Source organism: Glycine soja, chromosome 9, assembly GCF_004193775.1.
Source record: "Glycine soja cultivar W05 chromosome 9, ASM419377v2, whole genome shotgun sequence".
NCBI classification, from domain to species: Eukaryota; Viridiplantae; Streptophyta; class Magnoliopsida; order Fabales; family Fabaceae; genus Glycine; species Glycine soja.
In genome coordinates, this window is record NC_041010.1 from 6,995,808 (window position 1) to 7,023,259 (window position 27,452).

Genomic DNA, 27,452 nt, shown 5'->3' on the forward strand with positions numbered 1-27,452 from the left:
TCTCTCTTTTCTAGGGTTATGATATAATTCTCGGATGAATCACAAATTTACGTAATTGAAATTGTCTTTATTTAATCAATTATGTTGCTCTATTGTGCTTAATTTCTCATTAGAATTTGTCAATCTATGTTTTAGTTATTTGTGTGTTTGTGATAAGCTTTGTATGCATAATGAAATATTATAGAACAAATGAATTCTTTTAGAATGATGATTCATCAAACACATTTTAGAGATTTTTTTATTATCATTCTCTATGGGCTTATGTTTCCTAGTAATTTATTTCTTAATTTATCAAATTATAACTAAAGTAAGAGAAAGACTCTTGAAAGTGTTTAGCCAAAATCTCTTTAACAACCTTAAGAGAAGTAAGTAATGTTGGAATTTTCTATTCCAACAATTAATGTGGGCTAATATTATAAGATAATTATATTAGATATTTATCATTAGTGAGTTTTATTTTATGTGATCAAATTAAGTGAGTCCGTTAGACAACCAAATCAGATGATATGAACTTAAATCAGTAGATGTCAATGTTGGCCCATTAGGAGATAATGAAAATCCTATTAGGTTAATACGCTATAAAAAGGCTATGGTCCCCAATATACCGAGCTAACACATATGGTTTTTCTCTTCTCCCCATCTGAAGAGTTACGAAAGTCCTATTAAGGAATAAAGTTTCGATTGAGGAAGAACCATGAAGCCACCGGTTACCTACGAATTCAGATTCCACTGCGTTTGTTGATTAATCATTATGAATCCAGGTATTCCTAAAACTCTTCGTGCTAATCTAACGTAATGTGTTCTTAACAGTTATTGATATTTTATAAGGATTCTCTAAAATTTCAACAAGTAATGGATAAACATTAAGAATTCAATTAACGTAAAATTGAGGGAATTCAATTGTAAGATTTTATCATAACCATAAGCCTTTTTATTTGATAAATTCATTATACTATCTCTAATTGCTCTAGAATATTGCTTTATGCCAAAATAATTGACACAAATCCTTCAACTTTTCATAAAATCCAAAATGTTTAGTTTTATGTAAATTAAATTATTTGAGAACATAATTAGTCTCTAGGATACAATATTTGAACTTTTAAAATTCACGATACTAGTGCATAAGCTACACTTGTTCATAGCAAACATATTTTACACATCAATTGATTCAGGTCACATTCTTCGTTGGGCTTACGATTGGTTAGTTCACTTTCACATTTGATCCTACAAGTTTCACAGTCTCCACAATCAAATCCTGAAACTCCGCCCCTAATGCTTAGAGTTGCCTACTCCCCCACATTCACCAGACACCCTAGTCGATAGTACAAAGACACCACCATTTTATGCATCTCATTGCAGCGAAGATTGCACACAAAATCCAGTGTGGTGTTGCTCATCACTATGTTATGAGCGAGAGGAAGAAGATGAAATGCCTTGGTTCGAGGTCAAGGTCCCTCCTACTAAACTAAGCTTTCTTGGAATATTTCTCTGCTTTTTATTCATGTAAGCCAAGCCTTTATATACAATTGTGCTTGAACTGCTACAATGCGTAACTACTTTGCAGTGCCATTACAACAAACTAACATCTCGTAACTAACTAACTAATAGCCGTTAGACAGTTAGTTAGCTTCAGCAGCAAGAAGAAGGAGGAAGACTCTTCGGATGCATGCATGGATACCAGTTAGTTAGGGACCGTTAGACAGTTACGCTAGGCCGTTATTCTGTTATCGCAAGATAGTTGCTGCCATTGCAGGCCTTAGCAATGTAAGACCCGTGTATAAAAGGAAAGCTCATTCATGAATAAAACGCAGAGAAATCATTTCCCAGTATTAGCTTAGTGTAGTTATCTCTCTCTCTCCTCTGCTCATAACAATTGGTCCGACCTGTCGCCCATGACTTCCTTCCATGGCTGCCATACCACCCTCCACTACCTCAACCCATACCACTCACCATACGAAGCGCCCATGGCCGCCTACCACCATCCACACTACCTGTCGTACGAAGCCTCCATGGCTGCCCTCCACAACTGCAAGACCACCCTCCACTACCACCCACAACACCACCTTGAATTTTTGTCCACCACCGAGGACCGCCTTGAGGCTGCCTTAGCCAAACTTACCCTCAGCCAACACAACCTCGCCGCTTCCATCGACACCCTGGCCACCACCATCGACAACCTTCTTCAGCGACTGCCTTGCAATCTCACTCCACATTTTTCATCTTCCTTTCCGTCGCCGCCTCCGCCGCAGACTCCCCTGCTCAAGCCAACTCCATCACACATGTGCACCGCATTCACGACCGTACCACCTCCGCCAATCATGATGCCTCCGTCGCCACCTCCACCAGCCACGACGCCTCCGCCGCCACCTCCACTTTTTACACCCATACAGTCGTCCCCCACAACCTTGTCGGGTCCGCTTCCCATTGTGATTATTTCCCTCCTTGTTAACAGCAACTCCCACGTGTCCTCTGACCGCCGCAGGATTACCATCATCGAGCCCACAAGGAGCACTCCAGCTGCTGCAAAGAGCTCGACCACCCCTTCCTCCTCATCATCTTCGTCATTCTCGTAACTGCCAAATGGCTCTGTCTCCGTAACAATTTTCAGCCACTCATTCCTTCACCCATTTTCATTTGGGATTCAAGTTTTATTTTCTGCATCCCATCACCTTGAGGACAAGGTGATTTTCCCAGGGTGGGATAATGATAGCATCAGCAGCAGGAAGAAGGAGGAAGACTCTTCAGATGCATGCATGAATACCAATTAGTTAGGGACCGTTAGACAGTTATGTTAGGTCGTTATTCTGTTATCGCAAGATAGTTGCTGGCATTGTAGGCCTTAGCAATGTAAGACCCGTGTATAAAAGGAAAGTTCATTCATGAATAAAATGCAGAGAAATCATTTCCCAATATTAGCTTAGTGTAGTTATCTCTCTTTCCTCTGCTCATAACACACTATCTCCCGCACACACTTTCCTTCATATATTATGGTGCTATTAATTATTAAGAGGAGAAAATGAAGGGAAATGATGAGTTGATAAGGAAAGGAGATGAAAAAATGAGAAAAAATATTGTCGCCGTCAGAGGGGAGGGGTGGCTCAAATCTAGGAAGGGTGAAGAAATATGATGTGAAGGGTGTGCCATATTAAAATGAAGGTGATCTTACAAGTGTGGTTGATCTCATGAGAAAACAAATCTTATAATATTGTTGTTTTAATTTTATGATACATTAGTCTTCAAAAATTACTCTTAAAAATGTTCAAAAGTTACTCTCCTCTTAGTCGTCAAGATAAGACAGATACTTCATAAGTAGGTAATTTTGTTTGCATATTTGTTTTGTTTTTATTTATAAGATTAATTATATATTAAAAGAAAATCAAATTGTTTGATCGATGAGCATTGAGGAATAGCATCTATGGATCAAACATGTTATTTTATTTTACTTGATCATAAAAATGCTTTATTAATTTCTTAACAATACTTATAAAAGAAAATTATGATATCTTTGACTTTTCTTAATTTTTACTTAATGATTTCACTATTTTCATTATTATATTATGTGTCTTCCTATATTAAATTAAATTATAAACCTAAAAAATCGTAAACGAACCTAGAAACGGGATTAAACAAAGGCTCATTTCAAGATAAAAGTTAAAAGGAAAAATTATTATCTGTTTTTAAACAAGGAACAAAGGGTAAAGAAATGAAAACAAAGAAGTAAAGTTATATAATTTTTTATTATTAAAAGCTGGAAATTATTCTCAAATGAAATTGGTAGATCAGAAACCTAGTGAATCATGCTGCTCGTGTCATTAACGAATCAAAATAAATAAAAACCAAAAGGAATAAAAAAAAAAATACTGCTCTAACTAGCTATTACTATGGCTCGAACCTCTTCTATTAATCTTAATTGTAGTCGATGGATGGATTTTCGAATGATAAGATACTGATGTCTCACATGTAAACCAACATTCAGATACATAAATATTCAATTAGAAGTTATGAGGTTCATCATAAAAGTTGGATGATCATGCAGGGGTATGCCACTTTATATAGTGATTTGTCACAGTAAAAAATAAGGAAAGCAAAATATGTAAATGGGAAAAGTAATAACCCATCATGCACTAGCAGGGGTATGCCCCTTTATATGCATATATTGATGAATTTATACTTTTTTAATAATTATTTGTTAATAAGAATACTTCTCGAGTTAATATATATATATATAGATAATAATCTACGTATAACATGATATATATTGATATATTTTTTTTAAAAATGTTACATTTATTTTTATTTTTAAGATTCAATTACATTATTTATCAGGATTAAAGGAAATACTTAATTTAGTTTATAGATCAATAAATTTGTCTTAAATTTTTATTTTATTTTTTTAAAACTATTCTTTTCATTATTACCGGTTTCTTCAGTCTAATTGTTTTTTTTTATGTAGTCTAATTGTTTGTTAGTATATGAGTATTTTAAATTAAAAATAATTAATGAAAAAGTCATTATTATGGTTTGATTCTCATGAAAAAGGAATACAAAAAGACATTGTTTTTAATTTGGGTTTTATAAATAAAAATAAAGATAGTACTATAAGGTATAAAATATATTCTAATTTAATTTATATTCTTTAATTTTATAATTTAATTTATATTCTTTAATTTTATAATTTAATTATAAATAATATTAACATGTATATATTGCATTAACAAATCAAGTTAATCTGGTCTCATATATATATTTATGAGTTTTAATTGAATCAAATAAAAATTAAGATAAACCAATGCATCATAATCCGCAATGTGATCATTACCGCTAATTAGTATAATCTTGGACTAATTTTAAAATTTAAATTGTTAATCAATTATATACATCCATACACACACTGCCTATATTTTTTTTCTATGAAAGGTACATAAGATCAAATTGCATTATAGGGAAATTTCAGCTTCTAGATACTTTAATTTTCATAAAAAAGAAAAAGGCTTCTAGATACTTTCATTATCCAAGCTAGCTTAATTAAATTAACCCTCGTTTAATTGATGTTCAGCTTCTGCGACAGTTTGTTTAACTGTCCACATCAGATGTTAATTACTTCATAGAATAACACAGTGACATTATTAGGGCATATTATTATCCATTTTTCTGGACTTCTTTAATGTTATTGTGATTCCGCCGCTCAGTTTACTTTCCCTTGCATGCCAAGTGATACGCTGAATTGTCAGTGTCGACAAAGTCGTCAATTTTTTATTTTTTTTATGGAATTAATTAATTAATCAATTTTTTTTATATATATTATTTTTAAGGAAACGACCACACAACATGTTCATTGACTTTATAATGCACAGAATGATGACACGTGGAATGGCCCCACGTAACGTACTCCCCGTGTTTACGGAATTGTCCTCGTTTGGCACACCGTTTTGATTGGTATTATGTAACACCGCGGTTTTCACCATCACCTAAATTTTCTCTTGCAACGCACACAAAGTTTGAGAGCCCAAGTTATTTGGAAGATGCCAACCTCGTTACTTATTTTTCAACCAAACAATGGAAAGAGTAATAGAAAACGGATTCCTCCATTTACATGTTGGTCCCACCCTAATCTAGTTGTTTATCTCCACACATGCAATTAACAAGGTTATCCACTTATTTGAGATTAATCCTATTTTTGTACTTTTATATTTACAATTGGCCACGTACGAAGACATTTTTTTTATAAAATTATATTGTTAGGTTTTGTAAAATTACATAAATATTTTTTATTTTTTAATTATTACAAAACTTTCTTTTGTAGAAGATGTTAATGTAACGTATAAATTAATAGAATGTCAGTATAATGTTTTTTGAATATTAAAAGAGTGTTAGTAAAACATATAAGAAAACGTCAATGTGATATTTTTAAATATAAAGAAAGATTAGTGTAAAAACAGAAGGAAAAAAAAAAAAAAAAGCAATGTTGTGTGTAACTAAAATTAAAAGGCTTAGTAGATGCGAGCTCTCTTCTATGTCTGATTAACCTATTTAAGTTAAGATAGTTACTAGTTTGGACCATCGTCCATCAAGAACAAAAAATTTCTGTTTATGTAGTTTTATTTTCTAAATGTAAACTCAAAACCACTTATTAAATTATAAGAATTTGCTTCGTACGGTTATACCAACCGCTCTACGCGCTAGGTGGTATTAGCCTAGAGAGAGATACACACGAGTGTTTTATTTTCAACATTTTTTCTCCTAGCCTCCATATTAGTTGACTTATTTGTAGTTTCCACTCTCCAACAACAATGTAAAAGGGGGAAATTTACTATACATATGGAAATTTCATTTGGAAGGGATATATAGAATTTCTTCTATCTGCTTCTTCGAGAATTCTTAGCTGGGTTTCTGCATCTGTTTTCGTGCTTGTTTTGAAGGTCTTGGGGTGTTATGCCATGTAATCTTATGGGTATTTTGAACTTGACAAAGGTGGTTACACGATATTTATTCTGTGATGAAACAAATATACTGTAACCACTGCACCTATTCTTGGGTAGTGTTTCTTATTTCGTATGTGGTTGGATATTCCTTATACCCCTATTATATATATATATATATATATATATATATATATATATATATATATATATATATATATATATATATATATATATATTTTGCTAATAAAAAATATTTGGAAGGGATATATAAAATCCCCTCTTGGTACACTATAAACCAAAAAGTCAGAAACATAGGAATGAGGTTTGTCCTAGAAGATTTGAAATTTCCTTAACTTCATCAATTCTAAATCATATATTATTAAAAGTATGACTAGTATATATCTCTTATAGAATTGTATCATCTTTCAAATTGCAATATCTATTTAGGCTTTTTTTATTTGGTGGACCCTCTAATATTTTCATTCCAATTTCCCTTCACTAGCATTTTCAGATGGTAACCCCATAGATATGCCAGGCCTATATATTATAAGTCCTTGTGTTGGTTGTTAATAATATGCATATCCGTCCAATTCATTTAAATGATGTTTTGCCATTTTATAAACAACAAGATGAATTAATTCATGTAAGATCTACATCTTCTAGAAACCAATCCAATTAAGGTCGTAAGCATGCCAACCAAGTATGATTTTCAATATCTGAAGAACAAACACGCAGGAAAAAACAATAAAAAAAGTACAAATTACTTGCTTACACACCTTTTCCCTAAAAAAGAAATAGTACAACTACAAACACGTCGTACGTGTGACAGAATTGTCCTCTGACTAGATCACTCGGGAATGGGACATATTACTCTTTTGTACTATCTTCATAGTAAAACATTTTATATGTGCACAAACACGTCGTACGTGCTTTTTTTTTTTCATCTAAAGCGACACAAATTTCAATGATAAAATTTAAGATCGATCGCAATTTATTTGAACACAAACGCCCTCTATATATATTAAATAATTCAAATTTAGTTCTATCAAAATCAATTTTATTCAGCTTTCAAATAAACAGCTGGCACTACGAAAAGTAGTCTAGATCAATGGAGAAAAGCAGAAGGGCATACCCAAACATTAATTTGAGTTTCAGAAATTAAGGTCAACGAAAACCGAACAAAACAAAGAAGAAAATATGGTTCAATTAAGAGAGCAGTATGAAATCATAGCAGCTTCCGGAACCGTGACAGTGTGTAATTCTTTACCAAATAGTAGAAATTAGAAAATGAAAGGAAATGTTGAGGTGCTTTCGCAATTGAAAAGATCGAAATATGACAAGTCAAAGTTTCTTTGCCCAATTTGTCACCATTTAACAAATGCATGAACACGTCAAAAAAATGCATAAAAGTCAAGAGGGGTAGTTACGTCATTTGCGTTTAACCAACACCTTAGACTTGGGATACTCGCTTCCCCGTTATCAAATAATCAAATAATATTAAACAATTGGTTCAGATCTTTGGCCAAACAATTACAACCCCTTCATTCCTATGTCTATATATATTATATACAAAAAAGAAGAAAATCCATGGCATATAGGACCTAGACAATTAATCAAAAACAACTTTATAGGAAAAAAATCAACATTGGGTTAGTATATAAAAAGGAGCTGAAAGCCTCTTTTCTCTCTAAACATAGTTGAAGATTTTGAATACAACCTCTCTACCATTCCCACAAAAGTCTTAAACCCATTTTCCATTTCTACAAACCCTATCTCTCTTCATACCTAATACATACAAATATCTCACCAAGTGTCCAACCTTCCTCAAGTACGTATATATCTCTATACAAACACTTTGGGAGCAAAGTATAGCTATGAGATTGTAGGCTAATTACTATATCATAAAGAACCATTTCAAGTTTGAATTCATTCATTTCATTCTTTTCTCAGTATTCATCAACAATGACCCTTATGAAAATCCTATGGAAATCACTCTTCCCCGGTTGTTACAAGGGTGAATATCCCTCTCCAAAGCCAAAGAAAGTGGTGGCTACAAAGCCAAATTCTTCACACAGGATTTCTGTGACGGATTTGAGTTATCCAAGCACGACTCTTTCGGAGGATCTCTCTATTTCTCTAGCGGGGACCAACCTCCATGTTTTCTCAATCGCTGAGCTCAAGATTATCACTCAACAATTCTCTTCTAGCAATTTTCTTGGAGAAGGTGGGTTCGGACCGGTTCATAAGGGGTTCATTGATGACAAGCTTAGGCATGGCCTCAAGGCTCAACCCGTGGCTGTTAAGCTCTTGAACTTGGATGGCTCGCAGGGCCACAAAGAGTGGTTGGTATGTATGCTCCTTTGCTTTCTTTCTCGTAACTATCATGGTCCTATCTATTTCGATCGTGCAGCATATTTGTGGTCTTAATCAAAAATATGCAGACATGGTCTAATAATGAGTGCCTTTAGAGACATTTGCTTAATTAGAACGTGCATAGTTAAGTTGATGAAAGTGGCTTCTTATTCTTTCATGATTTTTTAAAATGTTTCGATAAATTCATGATAAAGCTTATTAAAAACAAATGGAGGTTAGGTAGAGGGTTGGCTATTCAAATTTTCGTAAAGAGAAATACTTGCATTTTTTTTTACTTCATTTAATTAGGTTTGCCTTTATCAAAATTGTCTACTAAAAAAAATACTTGTGACAAAAAAATGGTAAAGCTTATATTACAAATACTTTATTAAATTAAATGTTTACCGCATAAGTTCTCATACAACAAGTTATTATTGTAGAAACACTTAATTAAGTTGCTTACTAAAATAATTAACGTGGCATGCATATTTTAATAGATAGTTTGATTAAGTGTTTAATTGGATGAGGCAATCATTAAATGAAACAACTCTATCAAGTTGAAGGTAAAATTTATTGAAATAAATTTTATATTTTATAATTTTCCCTAAACTAATAATAAGTTAACAATATTTTATATGAATGCATGTCACGGATTATTTTATAAATTTATATAATAAGGTCTTTAAGATTACGCGCCTTTAATTTGATCGGTTCTGACCTTTTGGTTTTGTGCTGACGACAGACTGAGGTTGTTTTTCTGGGGCAACTTAGGCATCCACATCTCGTGAAGCTGATAGGATACTGTTGTGAAGAAGAACACAGGGTTTTGGTGTATGAATATTTACCAAGAGGAAGCTTGGAGAATCAATTATTTAGAAGTAAGATTTTTGTTATGACAATAAGTACCCAATACTCCTTATTAATGTATTCATGCAATAAGCCTAAATTATTCTTGAAGAACTAATTAATTAACCTCATATTATTCTTTATTGTGGCAATTAATTCAGGATTCTCAGCATCACTTCCATGGTCAACGAGAATGAAAATTGCTGTTGGAGCTGCGAAGGGCCTAGCCTTTCTTCATGAGGCTGAGAAGCCAGTCATCTATAGAGATTTCAAAGCTTCCAACATCTTGTTAGACTCTGTAAGTGTCACTTTTACTTCTACTGTTCCATTGTATAGAGAAGTTCATATCACCTTTCTATATGTGTTCATTTGATTTAACATCTTATAAGGAGTGTAAAGGAATTTTAAAAAAAATAATGTGAAATAGATATAAGATATTCTTATATTCTTCAAGGATTGCTCTTATATGGGATATAATGTTGTTCTTAATACTCACTCTTCTCATTTAATATTCTTTCAGGATTACAATGCAAAGTTATCTGATTTTGGGTTGGCAAAAGACGGTCCCGAAGGAGATGACACCCACGTTTCAACCCGAGTTATGGGTACACACGGCTACGCAGCTCCAGAATATGTCATGACAGGTAACCTTACAACTTTAAATTTTCAATTAATCCAATTTCCATATAATAATAGTAATAATACCAAAAGATAACATAATCATGATAATTAAAGATTTATAAGTCATTTTCTTATAAAAAAAAAAAAGTGTAACATTTAATCTTAACAATGTACTAATTTCCAATAAAATTTTATAACTATTTCTTAACTCAAGTAAAGCCGTAATATTAATTAATAAAGGTCAAATATGCTTTCGGTTTGTACTTTTAGTGAAATTTTTTTTTCCTGAATTTAAACTTTAATCAATTTAGTACCTAAATTTTATAAGAAATAATGGTTTTTATCATTCTTCATTCACGATAAAAAATCATATTTGATAAGAGACAAAAATCATTACTTTTATGAAATTTAGGAATTAAATTTATCAAGATTAAAGTATGAAAACTAATATTAATTTTTACTGAAAATACAAAGATTAAAAATATATTTTATCCAAATAATAATATAATATATAATTAGTAGTTAATCATGCACTTGATGAGCTAGAATTCTTGTAGCTAACTCAAATTTACAATACTTTTTTTTTATAGGTCACTTGACAGCAATGAGTGATGTGTATAGTTTTGGAGTAGTGCTATTGGAGCTGTTAACAGGAAGAAGGTCAGTGGACAAAAACCGGCCTCCAAGGGAGCAAAACCTAGTGGAGTGGGCAAGGCCAATGCTAAACGATTCAAGGAAACTCAGCAGAATAATGGATCCTAGACTTGAAGGCCAATATTCAGAAATGGGAACAAAAAAAGCAGCAGCATTGGCATACCAATGCCTCAGCCACAGGCCAAGGAGCAGACCCTCAATGAGCACAGTGGTCAAGACCCTTGAGCCACTTCAAGATTTTGATGACATTCCAATTGGAACATTTGTGTACACAGCTCCACCAGATAATAATAATGAAGTGCAGCATAAGGATCAATGTGAGACACCTAAGAGGAGGGAAAATAATAATAATGGTCACAATATTCATAGGAATGGCCACAGGCATCATCCACTTAAATCCCCCAAGGCCCCAAGGTCACAATCACAATCACAATCACAGTCACATTTACGTCCAAATGACCACAAACACAGAAATGGAAGAGGAAGTGGACCAAATTCTCCTCCATCACATGTGAAAATAATTAGGCCAGGAGTTATTGCTTGTTAGGAGGCATAAATTGATAACTTATTATATTTTGTACATATACATACATAGAGATATTTTCCCTCTAAATTGGTTAGTTTTGTGTACTGTATACCAACTAGCTAGCTACTAGGCCCCGTGTAATGATGCATACATATATCATGCCAAGAAAAAACAGACAAAGACACAAGAGGAGAGTGAGCGTGCAAGTATATATAGAATATATATGGTCCACACATGGAAAACATGCTTGAGTTAATTTTTTTCTATAGTAATTTAATTTCTTCAATTAATTAGGAAAGGATTAGGGAAAGTTCTTCGATTATTTTAAGTTGTGTATATAAATATTGTGATGAGGTTTTCTTCTGGACGAATCAAAAGACTGGTTCAATAATTGGACAATTACCAACTACGAGTTGTTGAACAAATTTAGATATGATCTTTCAACAAGAGAGGGGGTTACAGCTAAGAGATTTGACCAAACAACACGTAATATTGAATATGATGGTGAGTAACATGCCACTACGTAAGCTAATTCTAGATATACTAGTACTAATACTAATATTTATCAAAGTGGAGACAGAAAGGAAAGCCTCCCTCGTATGCGCACTTGATGATTAAATAACTAAACCTATGATTATCTCTTTCGTCAAAAGAAAGATAATCATTACGTATGATGATGATGATGATGGGGTTGGGGGGAATGCTTAGAAAAACAAAAGTAATTGGAGTACCCTACTAGTCTATTCGACACAAGAATTTTAAAATTGGATTGTTAATTTAACAATTCAAGGCATTGGTTCAAACTTTAATAGTGTAATCGAATCTGCTTGTAATAATAATAATAATAATAATAATAATAATAATAATACTTAATTGGTTCACTAGTTTTACACTCTAATTAATCAGCCGGTCCATTTTCCATAATAGTGATTTAACATCCAATAAAGAGAAATAGATCTAGATAGAAAAGTTTTAACATCAAGGCTATATCTCCAAGGACTGGTCTCTGATTATGAAAACTGCCTCTCTAGTTAGAATCAAGTCCTAATCAAAACCATCATATTATGCAAATTTGAGATTGAAAGCACAAAATTTTCTAAAAGATAAATTATGTAACGATGGAGAATACGGAACTAGCTAGGTTCGAATTGGTGTTTAGATCAGTGATCCATGGATTCTAAAGCCTGCATGGATGTTTAGGGCAACTAATCCAAATGGATTTGGTGACTCAAGGCTATTGGTCTCAACTCTTTTAGACCAAGAGAACGTCAATGGAATGTACATTTGGTTACACATTTATTTTTCCCTTTACCTATATATGACTTTTAGGTTGTTCGTATCTCAGATCACAATTCATCACAGCACCCAAGTTATAATATGGCAATTTAGCTCTAGCGATACTTTTATTTAAAATGTGTTTATGATCAATTTTAAGGATGGACTAGCGGTTTAATAATTTAGCAGGAGGTCTAGTGCTGCTATAAAAGAGAGAACACAAAAGGGAAATATAAATAAGATGGAAAAAAAAAAAAGAATATATAATTATGTTTATATTAACCTCATCTTATATGCACTACATCAACATGTTTGCATCAGCTTTGGAAATACACATAAGAGTCATTTTTCATCTCAAATTAATATAAGAACATAAAATTAGCTGCTTTGTGTAGATGTTTTATTGTATTCCCTTTTTGCCTTTCTTTAATATATCTTTCTGATTTCTTAAAAAAAATGCTTAGTTGAGAAAAAGGAAACAAACACACTACTATAGGTCAAGTTTTAAAAATAGTTCACCACTACAATTTCAACCAGAATGTCAAGATTTTTTAAAATGCGGGCAACCACAATGCCGCAATTGTGGTGGCATTATACATAAGCAAATTTCTACAGTGCTAATATCATGAAATGCATTTATTCACAAATCCTCACAGTATCATAAAATGCGACAAAACCTTACTAAAAGGCATGTTTAGAGTATTTTCTTATAGCATTTAATGTACCTTCAAATTAAGTTAGACATTTTCTAAACCAAAGGGTGTGCCTTCAAAGTTTGATATCTTCTAAACCAAAAGTGGGGCGGGGCCTAAATCCTTTTGACCAGCTATACAAACGGGAAAGAAAGAAGAATAATGATAAAAAAAAAAGGTGAGAAATACCTTTAACAAATATTATTTTAAATTTTTATTTCTTGTGTATCAGTTTCTATTGCCTACAAAGGTATTCGATCGACCAATGCAAAAGAAATTAATGAAATAAGATAAATATTAATGTTCCGTTTATTTAATGTTACAAATTAGAAACTATTTAAATAAATAAATAATATTTTAGCTTTCTCAAAATATTAAAATAAATATTTTAATATTTTTGCTTTTTCAAATTTATATAATCATTATAATTTTTTTATACCCACTTTTTAACAGAAAAAAAAAATCTTCAGAAAAATTACAAAGAACAAACGCAAAAGGCACAAAACTAGAGTGATCCTTCTTGCAGGTATTAACAAATGTGTTAGCCATCCAAACAAACTAGAATGTCTACGGTCAAACCCTTCTTTACCCTATTGAAATTATCAACACTTTGTTGCATACCAATTAAACACCGTGTTTAACATGTTTTTGGATTTGGATTTTTTAAAACAAAATCTTGAATTCGAATATTGTGAAAAAAGAAAAAAAATAATTAAAAAGAAAAACTTTGTCAAAAGAACTGAGTTAATTAATTTTTGGGATAGATATTAATCATCAATAAAATTGATAGATAATTGGTATATGTAACATGATTATTCAAATTACTATGTGTCTGAATTAAATAAATAAAAAGGATGAGCCGTTTAAAATGTTCGAACCAAAACCCCAGCAAAAACTAGTATGTTCTTCAAACGTGAAACCAAAAATGGTTTATGTAGAAACGAAGATTTAAGTGGTTTCATCACTTCCTGAAACTTCTTATGTTGTTGCCACCGAAACAACCATCAGGGGTTTTGCCCCATTAAATGGTTTTCATGATGATCTATATATATAAAAAATTCAAGCTACCATTTTCCCATTAATATATATATATATATATATGTGTGCGCTCTATTAATTCCTACATTTGTCTCCACTACTGTATACCTATTTAGTAGTTAGAAAACCTACGTGGGATTTTCATTCAGGGTTGTGTAGTGTTCACAAAACAAAATTAGAAGATTTTTCCTTTCTGAAGGAAAAATAATGGACCGAGACAAAAGTATAGATAAAGCAATCAAATTGCGAAGGCATCGTCACCAAAGAAGAAACAATGAATGGAGTTCGCTGCCATCATAGTCAAGTGGCTGGTTTTTGTTGCTTTCTTCTTGTAATCGTCCTATTGTCCTTAGTTTTTTTTTTTTTTTGTCTTTTATCTCATTTTAGGCTTATGATGATAAGTAGAAAGTAGACAAATTTACGTCAGAAGGTCCTTTTTATAAACTATTTATATAATAGGGTCTATTTTGAAAGTTTTTACGAACGGGGTCTGTTTTGTATGGAAGCCGCCAGTGTCATTAGCGATAACAAGGAATCGTCATTGTCATTGGCGAGAAAGGAGATGGCATGGACAGTTCCACCTTGACGAGACAGGTTGATGTTGCCGTCCCACCATTGCTGCTGGCGAGTCTGGTGATGTGGAGCGCCAATGCTTCTTGCGATATAGGTTGCAAGCTAGTGGTTTCTCACCACTTGAAATGGTGAGGCTGGTGTCGGGGATTCTGGTTTCCTTTAAATAGATAGTTTTTGCCTTGAAAATTTGTAGTGATTACCGAAGAGAGAAAGAAAGAAAGCACAAAGCGTGTTGAGTCAATAATTTATAAATCTTGCATTCATTCTCTTTAAATAGCCAGTTTTGCGTTGAAGTTTCTGATTTCATCCTTCACAATTGTATTTATTTGAAGTAACAATTGTTATTGTTGTTCAGTCAATAATTTACAAGTCTTGCGTTCATTCTCTTTCAAGTTAAGTTTTTGAATAATTTTTATCATTTACAAATTATTTATTTTGAAGTAATAATTTGTGTGGTTAGAATCAAATTTGAAGCTGAAGTTTAAGTGTAGTAATTTTTGGAATTAGATTTTTTATTTTAAAATTATTACGAGTAATTATTTATAAGTCTTTGTTGATGGTTTTTATGCCTTAGAAATTTTTATGTGTGACCCTTCCAGTTTTTTAAGTTAAAGAATTATTCACAAATTATTTGATTGGAGTAATAATTTTTTTGTTAGAATGAAGTTTTAATCTCTAGTTTAAGTTTAATAGAGTAAGCAAATAGATTTTTTTATTTTTATCATTCACAAATTATTTATTTGAAGTAATAATTTTTTTGTTAGAATAAAATTTTAAGCTGAAATTTAAGTGTATTAATTTTTGTAATTAGAATTTTTATTTTTAATTTATTTTTATTAGATTAATTATTTATAAGCCTTAGTTGATGTTTTTTCTGCCTTAAAAATATTTACGTGATTCCCTTCCAATTTTTGAAGTTAAGGAATTATCCAAAAATTATTTAATTGGAGTAATAATTTTTAATGTCTAGAAGAATTATACGCGTTCTAATGGGAGAGTTTTTTTATGGAAGAAAGGTGGTGCAACGGTCACATTATTCTCGCCATTAGTAATGGCAATATATGTTCAAAAAAGCTGGTCTTCTACTGTTGCCTCTGCAACCTGCTGCTGCAACTGCAACCCTAGTATGCCCGTGTTGTGCTTGTCTCGCCAATGGGAAGGGCGATACGCTCCACGTCATCAGACTCGCCAAGAGCAATGACGGGACAACCACGTTAGCCTGTCTCGCCAACCGCGATGACGGGACCGTCCATGTCATCTCCTTTTTTGTCAATGACAATGACGGTTGACACTAGCGCCTTCCATGCAAAACCGATCTCCTTCGAAAAAACTTTTGAAACAAACCTTATTACGTAAATAGTTTATAAAAAAGACTCTCTAATGTAAATTTGCCTAGAGAGTACTATTGCAGGAACTGGCTACAGAAAAACAAAAGGGTAAAGTGGACCTTTGGTTTCGAATTTGGTAGAAAATGCGAGAATTTAGATGAAATATGTATTCTTATTTAAAAAATGCGAGAATTTATTTAAAACTCAAACAAGCAACGCCATAAGGGAGAGACTAAGGTAATAGATTTTCTTGACGAAAAAAAAGTAATAGATATTTTAGTGTATGAGATATTTATAATGTATGTCATTGACTTGAAGCATGGTGTATGTTTCTTTTCTTGAGATAGAAAGAACTCAAAGAAGTATAGATAAACAAATCTCTACTCTCTCTCTCTCTAGTGTTGTTATACGGTTTATGTTTGAAAAATAGATTATAATTTTATCAAAGGAATGAAAGGATGACTAGAATTTACCGGTTATACTTAATAAGTAGTATTTAAATACATTTTTTTTCTTGTATCACAATTGTGTGACTTTGGTCCTTAGATTTTAATGGCACAAATTGAGTACTGTTGTAATAATGAAATTTTAGTCTCTCCATTAATCTTCTATTAAATATTTAACAAATTTTACTAACATGACACTAGATAAAAATGTGTGTTATAATTAAAGTGTTGTTAGTCAGATATGTTGAGCAACATATCAATAATTATGTCAACAAAATCTATTAAATATTTGATGGAGAATTGACGCAGACTAAAATCATATAATTTTTATATAGAAAGACTAAATTCACACAATTTAAACTTCAAACTCCAAAATTGCACAGATATAAAATCAAAGGGATCAAACTATTATGCCTTTTATAAAATATTTTTTTTACCTCAATCCTTCAAGTTGATTTCAAACCAACTAAAAGTAGAAGGGTTTTCTGAGAAAAAAAAAAACATCTGTTACTTTTTTCCATCTTTTATGTAACAATTGCTTTCTTTTTTTATATAAAAGTTCTTCGCATAAAATCGACTTAAAAGCTTTTGTTAACAAAATTACTAGTGATAAAAAAAATCATATTTCCCATCATAACATCCTATTTTCCAACAAAAAGACTAAGGTCCAACATAAACCAATCAAATTGCAGAAGCTAAAAGGCGTTGGGCACTAAAATACAAGGAAAATTCTTTTTGCATTTGTTTTACTCATTGCGCCTCTCCCTTTTTTTTTAATTTTTCTGAAATTAGTTTTAGCAGTATATTTTACATTCCAAAAAATAATTTTCAAAATACAAGTAAGGAACGTAAAGGGAAAAAAAACGAGCGAATAGAATGTACCCTACCCAAACACAAAGGAACAATTGTTTTTTAAAAGGCCTCTTTATTTCCTTCTCGTGGCCATCATTTTCTCCTTATTATATATTTTTCTTTTAGTGTTTCCCATATTTCAATTTTGGTTCATTGAAAAATAGGAATCACGTATCTTTGGATTAAAATAAAAGGCAAGCTTAATGCATTTTTTTATCTGTAAGAATTAAAAACATATATCAAGAAATTTATAATAAATTATGTATTTTTGTTTAAACAACTGAGTTAGATTTTCTTAATAGACAATCTAAACATATAAAAAAAATATAAGACAAGTTGTATTCTTTATTTTTATTGAAATATCTCCTTTTGAAGATATTTGAAATAAGAAAACAAGATATTCTAACTTTTTGCTCATTTATTTTATATTTTATATTTTAAAATCTAAAAATACTCTATATAGGCAAGGGCGGATTATTATGCATGTTTCTTTAAGTAGTCCCTTCAAGGCAAAAACAGTTAGTGGCCCAACGGACTGCTCTTGTGGTACATAACAGCTGTTAACGAACGGGGTGGGTATTTGATCAGATATTGGTCCCAATTAAACTGCTCTTGCTCCAGCCAAGAGCAAATATCAAAATATACTCTCTCACTCCACCCTATGTATCCTTTCCTTTCCTTTTTTCATTCATTTTATCCATTTTTTCATGTACAATGGAATCACCATTTCCTTTTACAAAGTTTTTTCATCCCCTCTAATGTAACAAAATCATGATTTTGTTGTACATTTTATGGAAGGATAATTTTAAATTTTTTGAATGATTGTAGGGGCCAATAGCAAAGTCATTGGGGTCAATAGCAACTCATTATTAGATATTAGGCTGAAAAGGCCCTTTTAAAAATGCATAGGAAACAACTATTCTCACTACCTATTTTGCTATTGACATTATCAACCATTGCAATTTGACCATTCTACCCTTCTTCCTTTTTCCTACACCCCCAACTCTTCTCCCTTCCTCTCACTTTCCCCTTCCTCTTTCATAACACACCCAACCCTTATCCTTCCCTCTCTTATTTCTCCATCACTTCTCTTCTCTCTCATTCCCTTAGACCACTGGTAATTTTTTTACACAATAAAATCATATTTTCGTATTTTTAAAAATTTCTAGAATATTACAAAAACATGTTTTTGTTGTTTTTAAATAATTTACAAAATGAAAATATGTTTTTGTTGTGTAGGTATACAACGGAAACATGTTTCCCTTTTGTAAAGTTTATCAGAAAAAATAACAATGGAAACACATTTCCATTGTACATTGGTAGTTACTCAATAGAAACGTGTATTGAGAAAATGGGTGTGAAAAAAAACACAATGGAAACACATTTTCATTTTGTTATTACCAATGTAGAACAAAAATGTGTTTCCATTGTGTAATTGGGGTGAAAAAAAATACACAACTTGCATGAGGAAAATGTACTTCCATTGTGTATTTTTTTTACCTTCAATTATACAATAGAAACATGTTTCCCATGTGTAATTTTTTAGATGGCAGTTTTGGAATATTAGTAAAAAGCATTCACATGAGTAGTGCCATTAGCAAAAGTAGGAGTGTCAATAGCAGTTCTCAAATGCACAATGGCATCATGGACTCAAACAAAATTTTTCACTAGCTACATTGATCATGAAAAAAAAAAACTAAATATACGTTTAAACTAGTTTATTTATATTTAAAATAAATTTTATAAAAATATCTTAGTATTCTCAAAAAGAATTCCTTAAATGAAAAAAAAAAGTAGACTAATCATGCATGAGATTTTATGAAATTATACAAATTCTTTATGTTTTTATCTACTTTTACGATAACCCTCATTAATTTTTTAGAAATATACATTGACGCTCCTTTATACATTACACTAATTTTCCTTAATTATTTTTAAAAACATTACACCATGCTCTCCAATAAAGGAGATTACTGTAAATATTGAAAAAAGTATTTGTGTAACTTTATGATTGAATTTTTCTTATCGGCGTTAATATACAATGTTAGTGGAAAAATTTAAACAGCTAACCTTATCGCTCAAACTCTTATGTGTCTCCAACCACCAAATCACCTTATAACTCCAAATCCAAGAAGTAATTACTGTAATTTATTCTAAAAGAATAATCTAAAAATATGTTAACAGGTTTGGCCATGAGATAAAGTCACTAATAGCACATTTGGATAAAATTTTGGGTCAGATGTGACGTGAATTTTGTGAAACAGCTAGTATTAATTTTGCATCAAAACAAGAATTGGACATGGAAATCAAACAATACGTGCGTTTTCAATCAACACCATTCCAAACACGCATTAAGGCCCTAATAATTTCACGAAACCTCATATTGTGCACTGATTATACTTAATACATTTTAAATTATAAGGACAATTTATATATTTTAAGGCTTAAATATGATTTTTTTACTTAAATTGGAGTAACTGTCGGGTTTAATTTTTTTTCTATCGGGTTTAAATCTGTTTTTTAGAGTACTTTAATTTCAAAAATTATTCTTTGTAGTTCCTCTTGTGATAAAAAAATTGTCACAAATTAATTATATATTTAAATCACCAAAAATCAGACAAGAGAAACTAAAAAGAAATATGTTTTTGAAATTAAGGGACTAAGAAAACATATTTACATTTCAAGAAAAAAACAATGATAACCTAAATTTAAGAGATCAAAACATAATTAAGCCTATATATTATATTAAGACAAGTTACAAAGCTTGTAGGAACTACTGCCCCCACAGCTCTTAACCTAGCTAGGTCCTTCCCTGGTAATTAATATGGAGTTTAGATGAAATTCTAATTAAAAACTTCATTGCGACTATTCTACGTTTAAAGGCCAAACTACACAAGATAAACCGTATAAGTTATTATAAATCACATTTGAAAGTGCGATTAATTCATTTTTTGTATTTATAGTTCCGCCATTGTTGGTAGTACACATGATGCACAGATCATGATCTCTAATAAACTAGCATGATGAAAAGATTCCTTTGCCCTATTGCGTTTGTCTCGGATCTCTTCATGCCATCTAACGTGGCAAATAAAGTAGCAAGTTATGTCATCAACACTAGGACTCTAATTCTGAGGGGAAAGCCCCATGCAGTTTTGTACATTAAACCAAAGCAACATTTATGAATTTTTTATTTACTTATATATTATTCAACTTTTTTTATTTATATCCAATAAAAAAAATTAATTCACACTTATACACCAACATATTCCATTTGTACAATTAATTGCAAGCCCCATGCTGAGATGTGAAACACCAAGGATGGACGTTAGGTGTGAAATAATTATAATGTATTATTAACTTGATTCATTCTTCCCTTTTCTCTATTTTGCACTGCATCATGTTATTGTGTGGGCTATGATAGTGCCCAAAACCCTTGCTATGGTAGCTACATGGTACGATTCGATAAAATCTAGGACGCGTTTTTCATATTGCAAGTCAATCACCTAAGTTTTATTTTACGTGGATAGGTCATGCATTACTCGGCTTAGGCTAGACCCGTGACAAGGGACAAATCATTCAATGGCCGGAATAATGAATCAAATACTATAGTATAAATTATAACATGATTTTTAACGTGATAACCAAAAATAATATTATAACTCGTGTTATTTAATTAGAAACAGAAAGAGAAGACCCCATAAACAAACAAATCTCTTGTAAATATGTTTTTTTTATTCACAAAACTTGAATCTAAAATTTAATTAAAAGAGAGTTAAGTCTTTTTTTGCATAAAATAATATATCATCTAACTAATAGTTAGAAATGATCCCTTTTAAAACATAAGGAAGGATTATCAAAATAAAGTCTATCTTTAATAATGAAGCATTTTTTACACACGCAATAAGAATTAAAACTATTCAACATTTTTAAGAGATCCAACTACTCACGAAGCTAACTCAGTTAAGTTAATTATATGTATATGTGAATTATTATAAATTTGAAAGTATTGTTTAAATAAAAGGACGCAAACAATGGGGTCAGGGCAATGAACAGTTTTATTGTGCAATTACCCATGCTTTTGCTGGAATAGTAGAGTGCAAATGAGCATGAGCAGTAGTGCAGCTAAGAAACAGATGCACGGAACTTTCTGATTTGTAGTTTTGTACCCTTGCGCCCTCAATCAAACACTCTTTATTCTTTAAAGTACTTTTATTTTCCCTTTAAGGCACACTCATTGAGGCCATTGAATCTTTTATCACGCCTTCAAATGAGCAGACACATAATGATAATATTGTTGCGTGATTGCATGAACAAGATCGGTTCTCTAATTGATGCTTCAAAATTTTTAATTAAGTATTCTTATTCTAAAATAATTAACATTTGAAAAGTTTTAATCTGTTTTAAATTTCTTGTTAAACCTATATTTTTTCAAGTTATATAAAATTCTCGTCTAATATTACTTTGCAGTACTGCATAGTTTACTTTTATTTAACATTTTCATACAAGGTAATTCATCATATAATAGAGATTAGACAACCAGTTGAGTAAATTGTTTTTCTGTTGAACTTGGACTCTTCTAGTCCAAAAGAAAAAAGAAAAGAAAAGAGTTCTAAACTTATATTAGAGTTGTTTGTTTTTGTTTTTTGTTTTTCTCAGCCTAATATCTCTCCTCACATCTTCAATAGGTAACAAGTCAGGCAGATGTCCCGTAACTTGCATATGAAGTTGGATGCTTTTTTGTGTTTTTTTGTGAAGAAATTGGATTGCTTTGATGCCCTTATTTTTTTTTCTCTTAAATTATTAAATCTTACTTTTTTAAAAAAAAAACATAAATATTTATTTAAGTTGTTAAATGTTTCTTAATTGTTAGTTATATTTAATGTATTCATAAAGATTTATTAAAAAATAATTTTCATGTATGGATAGTTTTTTAAATAATTATTATAGAAGTCAATAGTGTTATAAATAATATATGATAATATATAATTAGATAATGATTGGAATGATTTTATATTGTTAAGATATTCTAATTAGAATAAATAATATATCCAATGTAAAGGTTTTATTCTGTTATTATTTATTCACAAATTATTATATATAATAAATATATTGATTATTATAATAATTATCATAAAAGTTAATAGTAAAAATCATTTCTAATTAATTCACATTGTTAGAAATTTTGCTGATTAATTAATTATCAATCTGCTCCTCAAATTAATAGTTTTAAATGAATTAATTTAGTTTTTAATTTTTAAAAAAAATTAAGAACTTGAGATCAAATTGAACCATTTAAAATAATTTAGAGACCAAATTAATTTGTTTTTAAAAATTTGAGAATTAAATTTAACATTTTAAAAAAAATGGGGTTAAATTAATTTATTTTCATAAATTTGAGAATTAAAATGAATATTTTAAAGATTTAGAAATTAAATTGAATCGTTTAAAATAACATGGTGAGCATATTGATAATTGTATCAACTTTTTCCCAAAAAGTGTGTATGCCTATTGAACTCTTGTAACTAAATTCTCTATTAAAAAATTGATATTTAATAAATTGACGATTCATCCTAGATACAGTAGTAACTTCCAAGAAATTTTGGAAGAAACAGTTTTAAATATGTCCCATGCTATGCGGCTATTTTCCAGCCAAAAGTTAGGGAATATTAAACTTCACTCTCTCTTCTCGAGCATTGGTTTACAATTTTCTATAATGAACACAAGTATGAACTTTGTTTGCTTCAGGCTTGGTTTTCATTTTTTTATGAACCTGAGCATATATATATTCATTAAGTTCAGATAGGTCGTTGAAGATTATGCACATCTTTAGCTTATCTCACAGCTGGTAGATTTTCTCTGTTGCTACGCTAACTTGCACCATGGTATCAATCTAAACTCGAGCTTTTATTAATTAATTATTTGCAAGCGATTGAACTGCAAGTTGTTTTGCACAGTCATTATTCTCTCAAAATCTTGACCAGAGTTTGGCCAAACTGTTATATGTGGGGATTATTCCTTCAAGTCTTCTACTCGATGACTTGTGCTCAATTACTCAAATAGAGAGTTTATAATAACTCAAATATATTATTTAACTAACTGAAATAAACTCTTTTAACCTTAACTAAAAACAAGGGTACTATAGGAATGAGTTAGATATATGGTAGTGCCACAAATTAATGTTGCCAAAGATATGTTAATAGCTTCTATATTCTGAAGCAGTGAGGAAGGTTGCACAAGACTATGCCAGCGGTACATAAATCCTAGTATTACATAAATGGAGCAAAAAGTTTGATGAGCACATGCGTGCGTGTGACAAAATATTGATTTTTGTTGCTTTCATAGGCTCTTTCATAAATCATAACATTATGGGTTGTTGATAAGATGATAGTAATACCCAAATTAATTAGTCGTGCCGTTGTGTTTAAGAAATACTACTGGATATGCCCTTTTATAAGAATCTTCTGAAAAGTTTATATCAATACTTGTTATAAGCTCTCAAAGAAATACTTATTATAAGTCTCTTTACAAATTGTATATTGCATGAATGATCATATATATATATATATATATATATATATACACCAGATGTAGTGTTCCATGCATATGCCCGAACAGGAAAAAAAAAACTTGTATCTAAAAAAAGGGAAAGAAAAAAGTATAATAAAATACAAAAAAACCAAAAAAATACAGTAAAAATATTAAAATAAACAGTGAGGTACAAAAGCCGACAAATAAAAGGCAACGGTATAAAATCACGACAGCATGCCATTTAACCTAATATTGGTCATTATATATATATATATATATATATATATATATATATATATATATATATATATATATATATTACAAGTTTAAACTTCTTTATAAATACTTCTAAAGTAAAAAAAAAGAAAATAAATTAAATATTTTGTTCATAAATTAAAATTAACTTATATATATATGTTAAATTTTACAATAATTACTTAATTAATAGTATAAAAGTTTTTATTGTATAATCATTATATTCATACATGTACGTGTGTGTAAGCAATGGCGGATGCAGGTTATGACTTGTGAGGGCAATTATCCTTGCAAGATATTTTGTTTGTTTGTTAATGTGTAAAAAAGAATTGCCCCTATTAGATATTTTTAAAAAACTTTGGGTGTAATAAATAAAAAGATCACAATTTATGTAACCATTAAACTATTTTTTACCTACTAAAAAATTTCTGATCCGCGTGTATAAGTATCGATCTCATAAAAAAGATAGCATGATAAGTATATTAGTAATATTTTTCTAGGTTTTAGAGAGATAATGTGTGCATATGAGGGAGATGAAAGGTGGCATGGCCAATATGAAAAGGTGAAATAAAAGTTGAAGCTTGGATGGCGGTGGCAGGAGAATATGTTTTTAACAAAGTAATTGGCTGCTCGAATTGCGCCACTATCACCGCTCCACGATTCTATGTAAATATACATCCAATGTACGGTTAAGTGAAATAATTGAACATCAATCATTAATATGTGTTAAGTTAAAATTAAATCATTTAAATAGTATTTAAATTTAATAGTTAACAGAAATTATTTTTTTTTCAGATTTTATTTTCTTTTTTTACTGAAATTTGAATTAGTTAGATCTTAAAGAGTTAAAAAAAATATATTGTTAAAGTAATTAGTCAAACAAAACTAAATTTTAGAGATTAAGTATTCGTTTGTTTTAAATATGAATACTTTTTTTTATAAATTGGTATGTTTATATATTTTTTATAGATAAAAGTATATTTTATGTAAATATAATTTTAATTTTTGAAGTCTTTTAGTATTTGATTAAAAATAAAAATAATGCGATATAACAAAAAAATTATTAAAGTAAATAATGGCATATTAATGAACGCAGTAAATTGGGAATTTAGGGTATAAATAGAAAATGTTATAATGAGGTATAAGTTACAAGTTTAAATGTTATTCCGAGTAATTAACGTTTGAAAAATGTTAAAACTAGTAAAATAAGTTGATTCATCAAATATAATAACTATTTTTAGTAAATAAACTTATAAACAAGTTATATAAATTGTAACTGTGATTTCAGACACAATTTTTTTATTAAGACGAATACAATTATATGAAAAATTAATTAATTGTCATAAATCAAACTGAATCAAAGCTGTTAAGACAAGGTTTTTTTTTTTTTTTTTTTGAGAGAGGGTTAAGAAAAGTATTTAGGTGATGTCTAATCGCTGAAATGAAATTGTTGGCTGAAATATGTTTGAAAAGTAGATGTCATTTCGGAGCTTGATTGGGCCTCCTGCCCTTGTTGGAACATGTTTACAGCTCACTTTGATTAATCGGCTTAAGTGAAATGTTAAATACCACATTCTTTAATACATTGCTTAATGCATCTTTAATAATTATTTTACTGTTTTAAATAGTATTTTTTTTTATCTTAAGCTTTTAGTTCATTAGATCACATGAAAGAGATATTGACCAATTCAAAAAATTTGATTAAAAGATAAATAAAATCTAATAAAAATATTTTTTTATCAAAAATTAAATTCAAATAATACTCAAATGAAATAATCCTATTTTTCATACATTAGTTACCTGATTTTTAAAATATTGTTTAAGGTTATGGTATAGAGATTAAAAACAATAACTAATGTTATATTTTTATTAAAGATATTATTTAGTTTATTATTATGGCCATACTAGTTAAAAGCTAAAAGATGACAAGTTAACATATTAAATCAGAAATGCTTGAGAAAATTAATTGATAAGGGTAAAATAATATAAAAGGCATAAACGAACGAATTATAACAAGACAGTGAACATAAAAATGAAAAACAAGAGCTTATAATTTAAAGTACTTCATAAGAATAAAGATATATATATATATATATATATATATATATATATATATATATATATAATTGGGTTAATTAAGTAATTATTATAAATTTTTTATATCTAAATTTAATTTCTATAAAAGAAACCATTGCATAAGATAAATTTTCAAAGAAAGCTACAAAACACCACACAAGCAACTAAAATAAATTCATTTACAAAATAAGTTAATTTAGTTAAACAAGCTTAATTAAACTAATCAAATTAAATAAGTAAGAAACTAACTTAAAGGGGAGTTAGGTATAAGATTTTTTATAGTTTACCGAGAATTTAAAGTTAGAAATGTTTGTTTTTCATGTTTAATTATTTTTTTAAAAAAAAATATTTCTATTGCACAATGTGTTCGTAAGAATGTTTTTAGTTATGTTTTCCACAAAATTGTTCCGATAGGAAAAGGGTGGAAATTTAACTTTCTCAAGTTAGAAAAAAAACTCTTATTGTAGTAAAAATGACATGTTACTTTTATTAGATAGGTAAATAACTAAAGTTTTTTTTAAAAATATAAATTTATTATTTAATTTCTAAGAAATTATATAAATATTTCTAAAAAGATCAATCAAACATATTTTAATTATTCCAATAAATTAATATATCTAAGATTTGTGATCTTTAAGAATCATGATTCACTTACATAAAAAATTATCTTATGTTAAACACTCCTAAAAGTCAAAACAAACACACTTACATTTCTTTCCATTGACTAATTATAATAATTTAATTTTTAAAAGAAATATGTATAATAATATAAATATGTCTCAAATTGATATATATATATATATATATATATATATATATATACTCTCATCTCCAGAAAAATGTGAATATTACACTATCCTTCCCTCTTATGTTAAAATATATAATTTAGTTCATTTGAATTAACATTGTAAAAGTAAATTATTATCCCCTCGCTTAGAGATGCATGTATTAGAATGCTCTCCCTCTTT

General features: G+C 30.0%; 1 protein-coding gene across 1 annotated transcript; it reads left to right on the forward strand.

The window, feature by feature from the left end:
• The first annotated feature begins 8,004 nt into the window (after positions 1–8,004).
• LOC114425795 (serine/threonine-protein kinase RIPK-like) lies at positions 8,005–11,711 on the forward strand. Its single transcript, XM_028392754.1, has 5 exons — positions 8,005–8,768; positions 9,517–9,652; positions 9,782–9,918; positions 10,141–10,264; positions 10,832–11,711. The coding sequence occupies exons 1-5, from the start codon at positions 8,385–8,387 to the stop codon at positions 11,440–11,442; spliced, it is 1,392 nt and encodes a 463-aa protein (XP_028248555.1). The 5' UTR covers positions 8,005–8,384; the 3' UTR covers positions 11,443–11,711.
• The last annotated feature ends 15,741 nt before the right edge of the window (positions 11,712–27,452 follow it).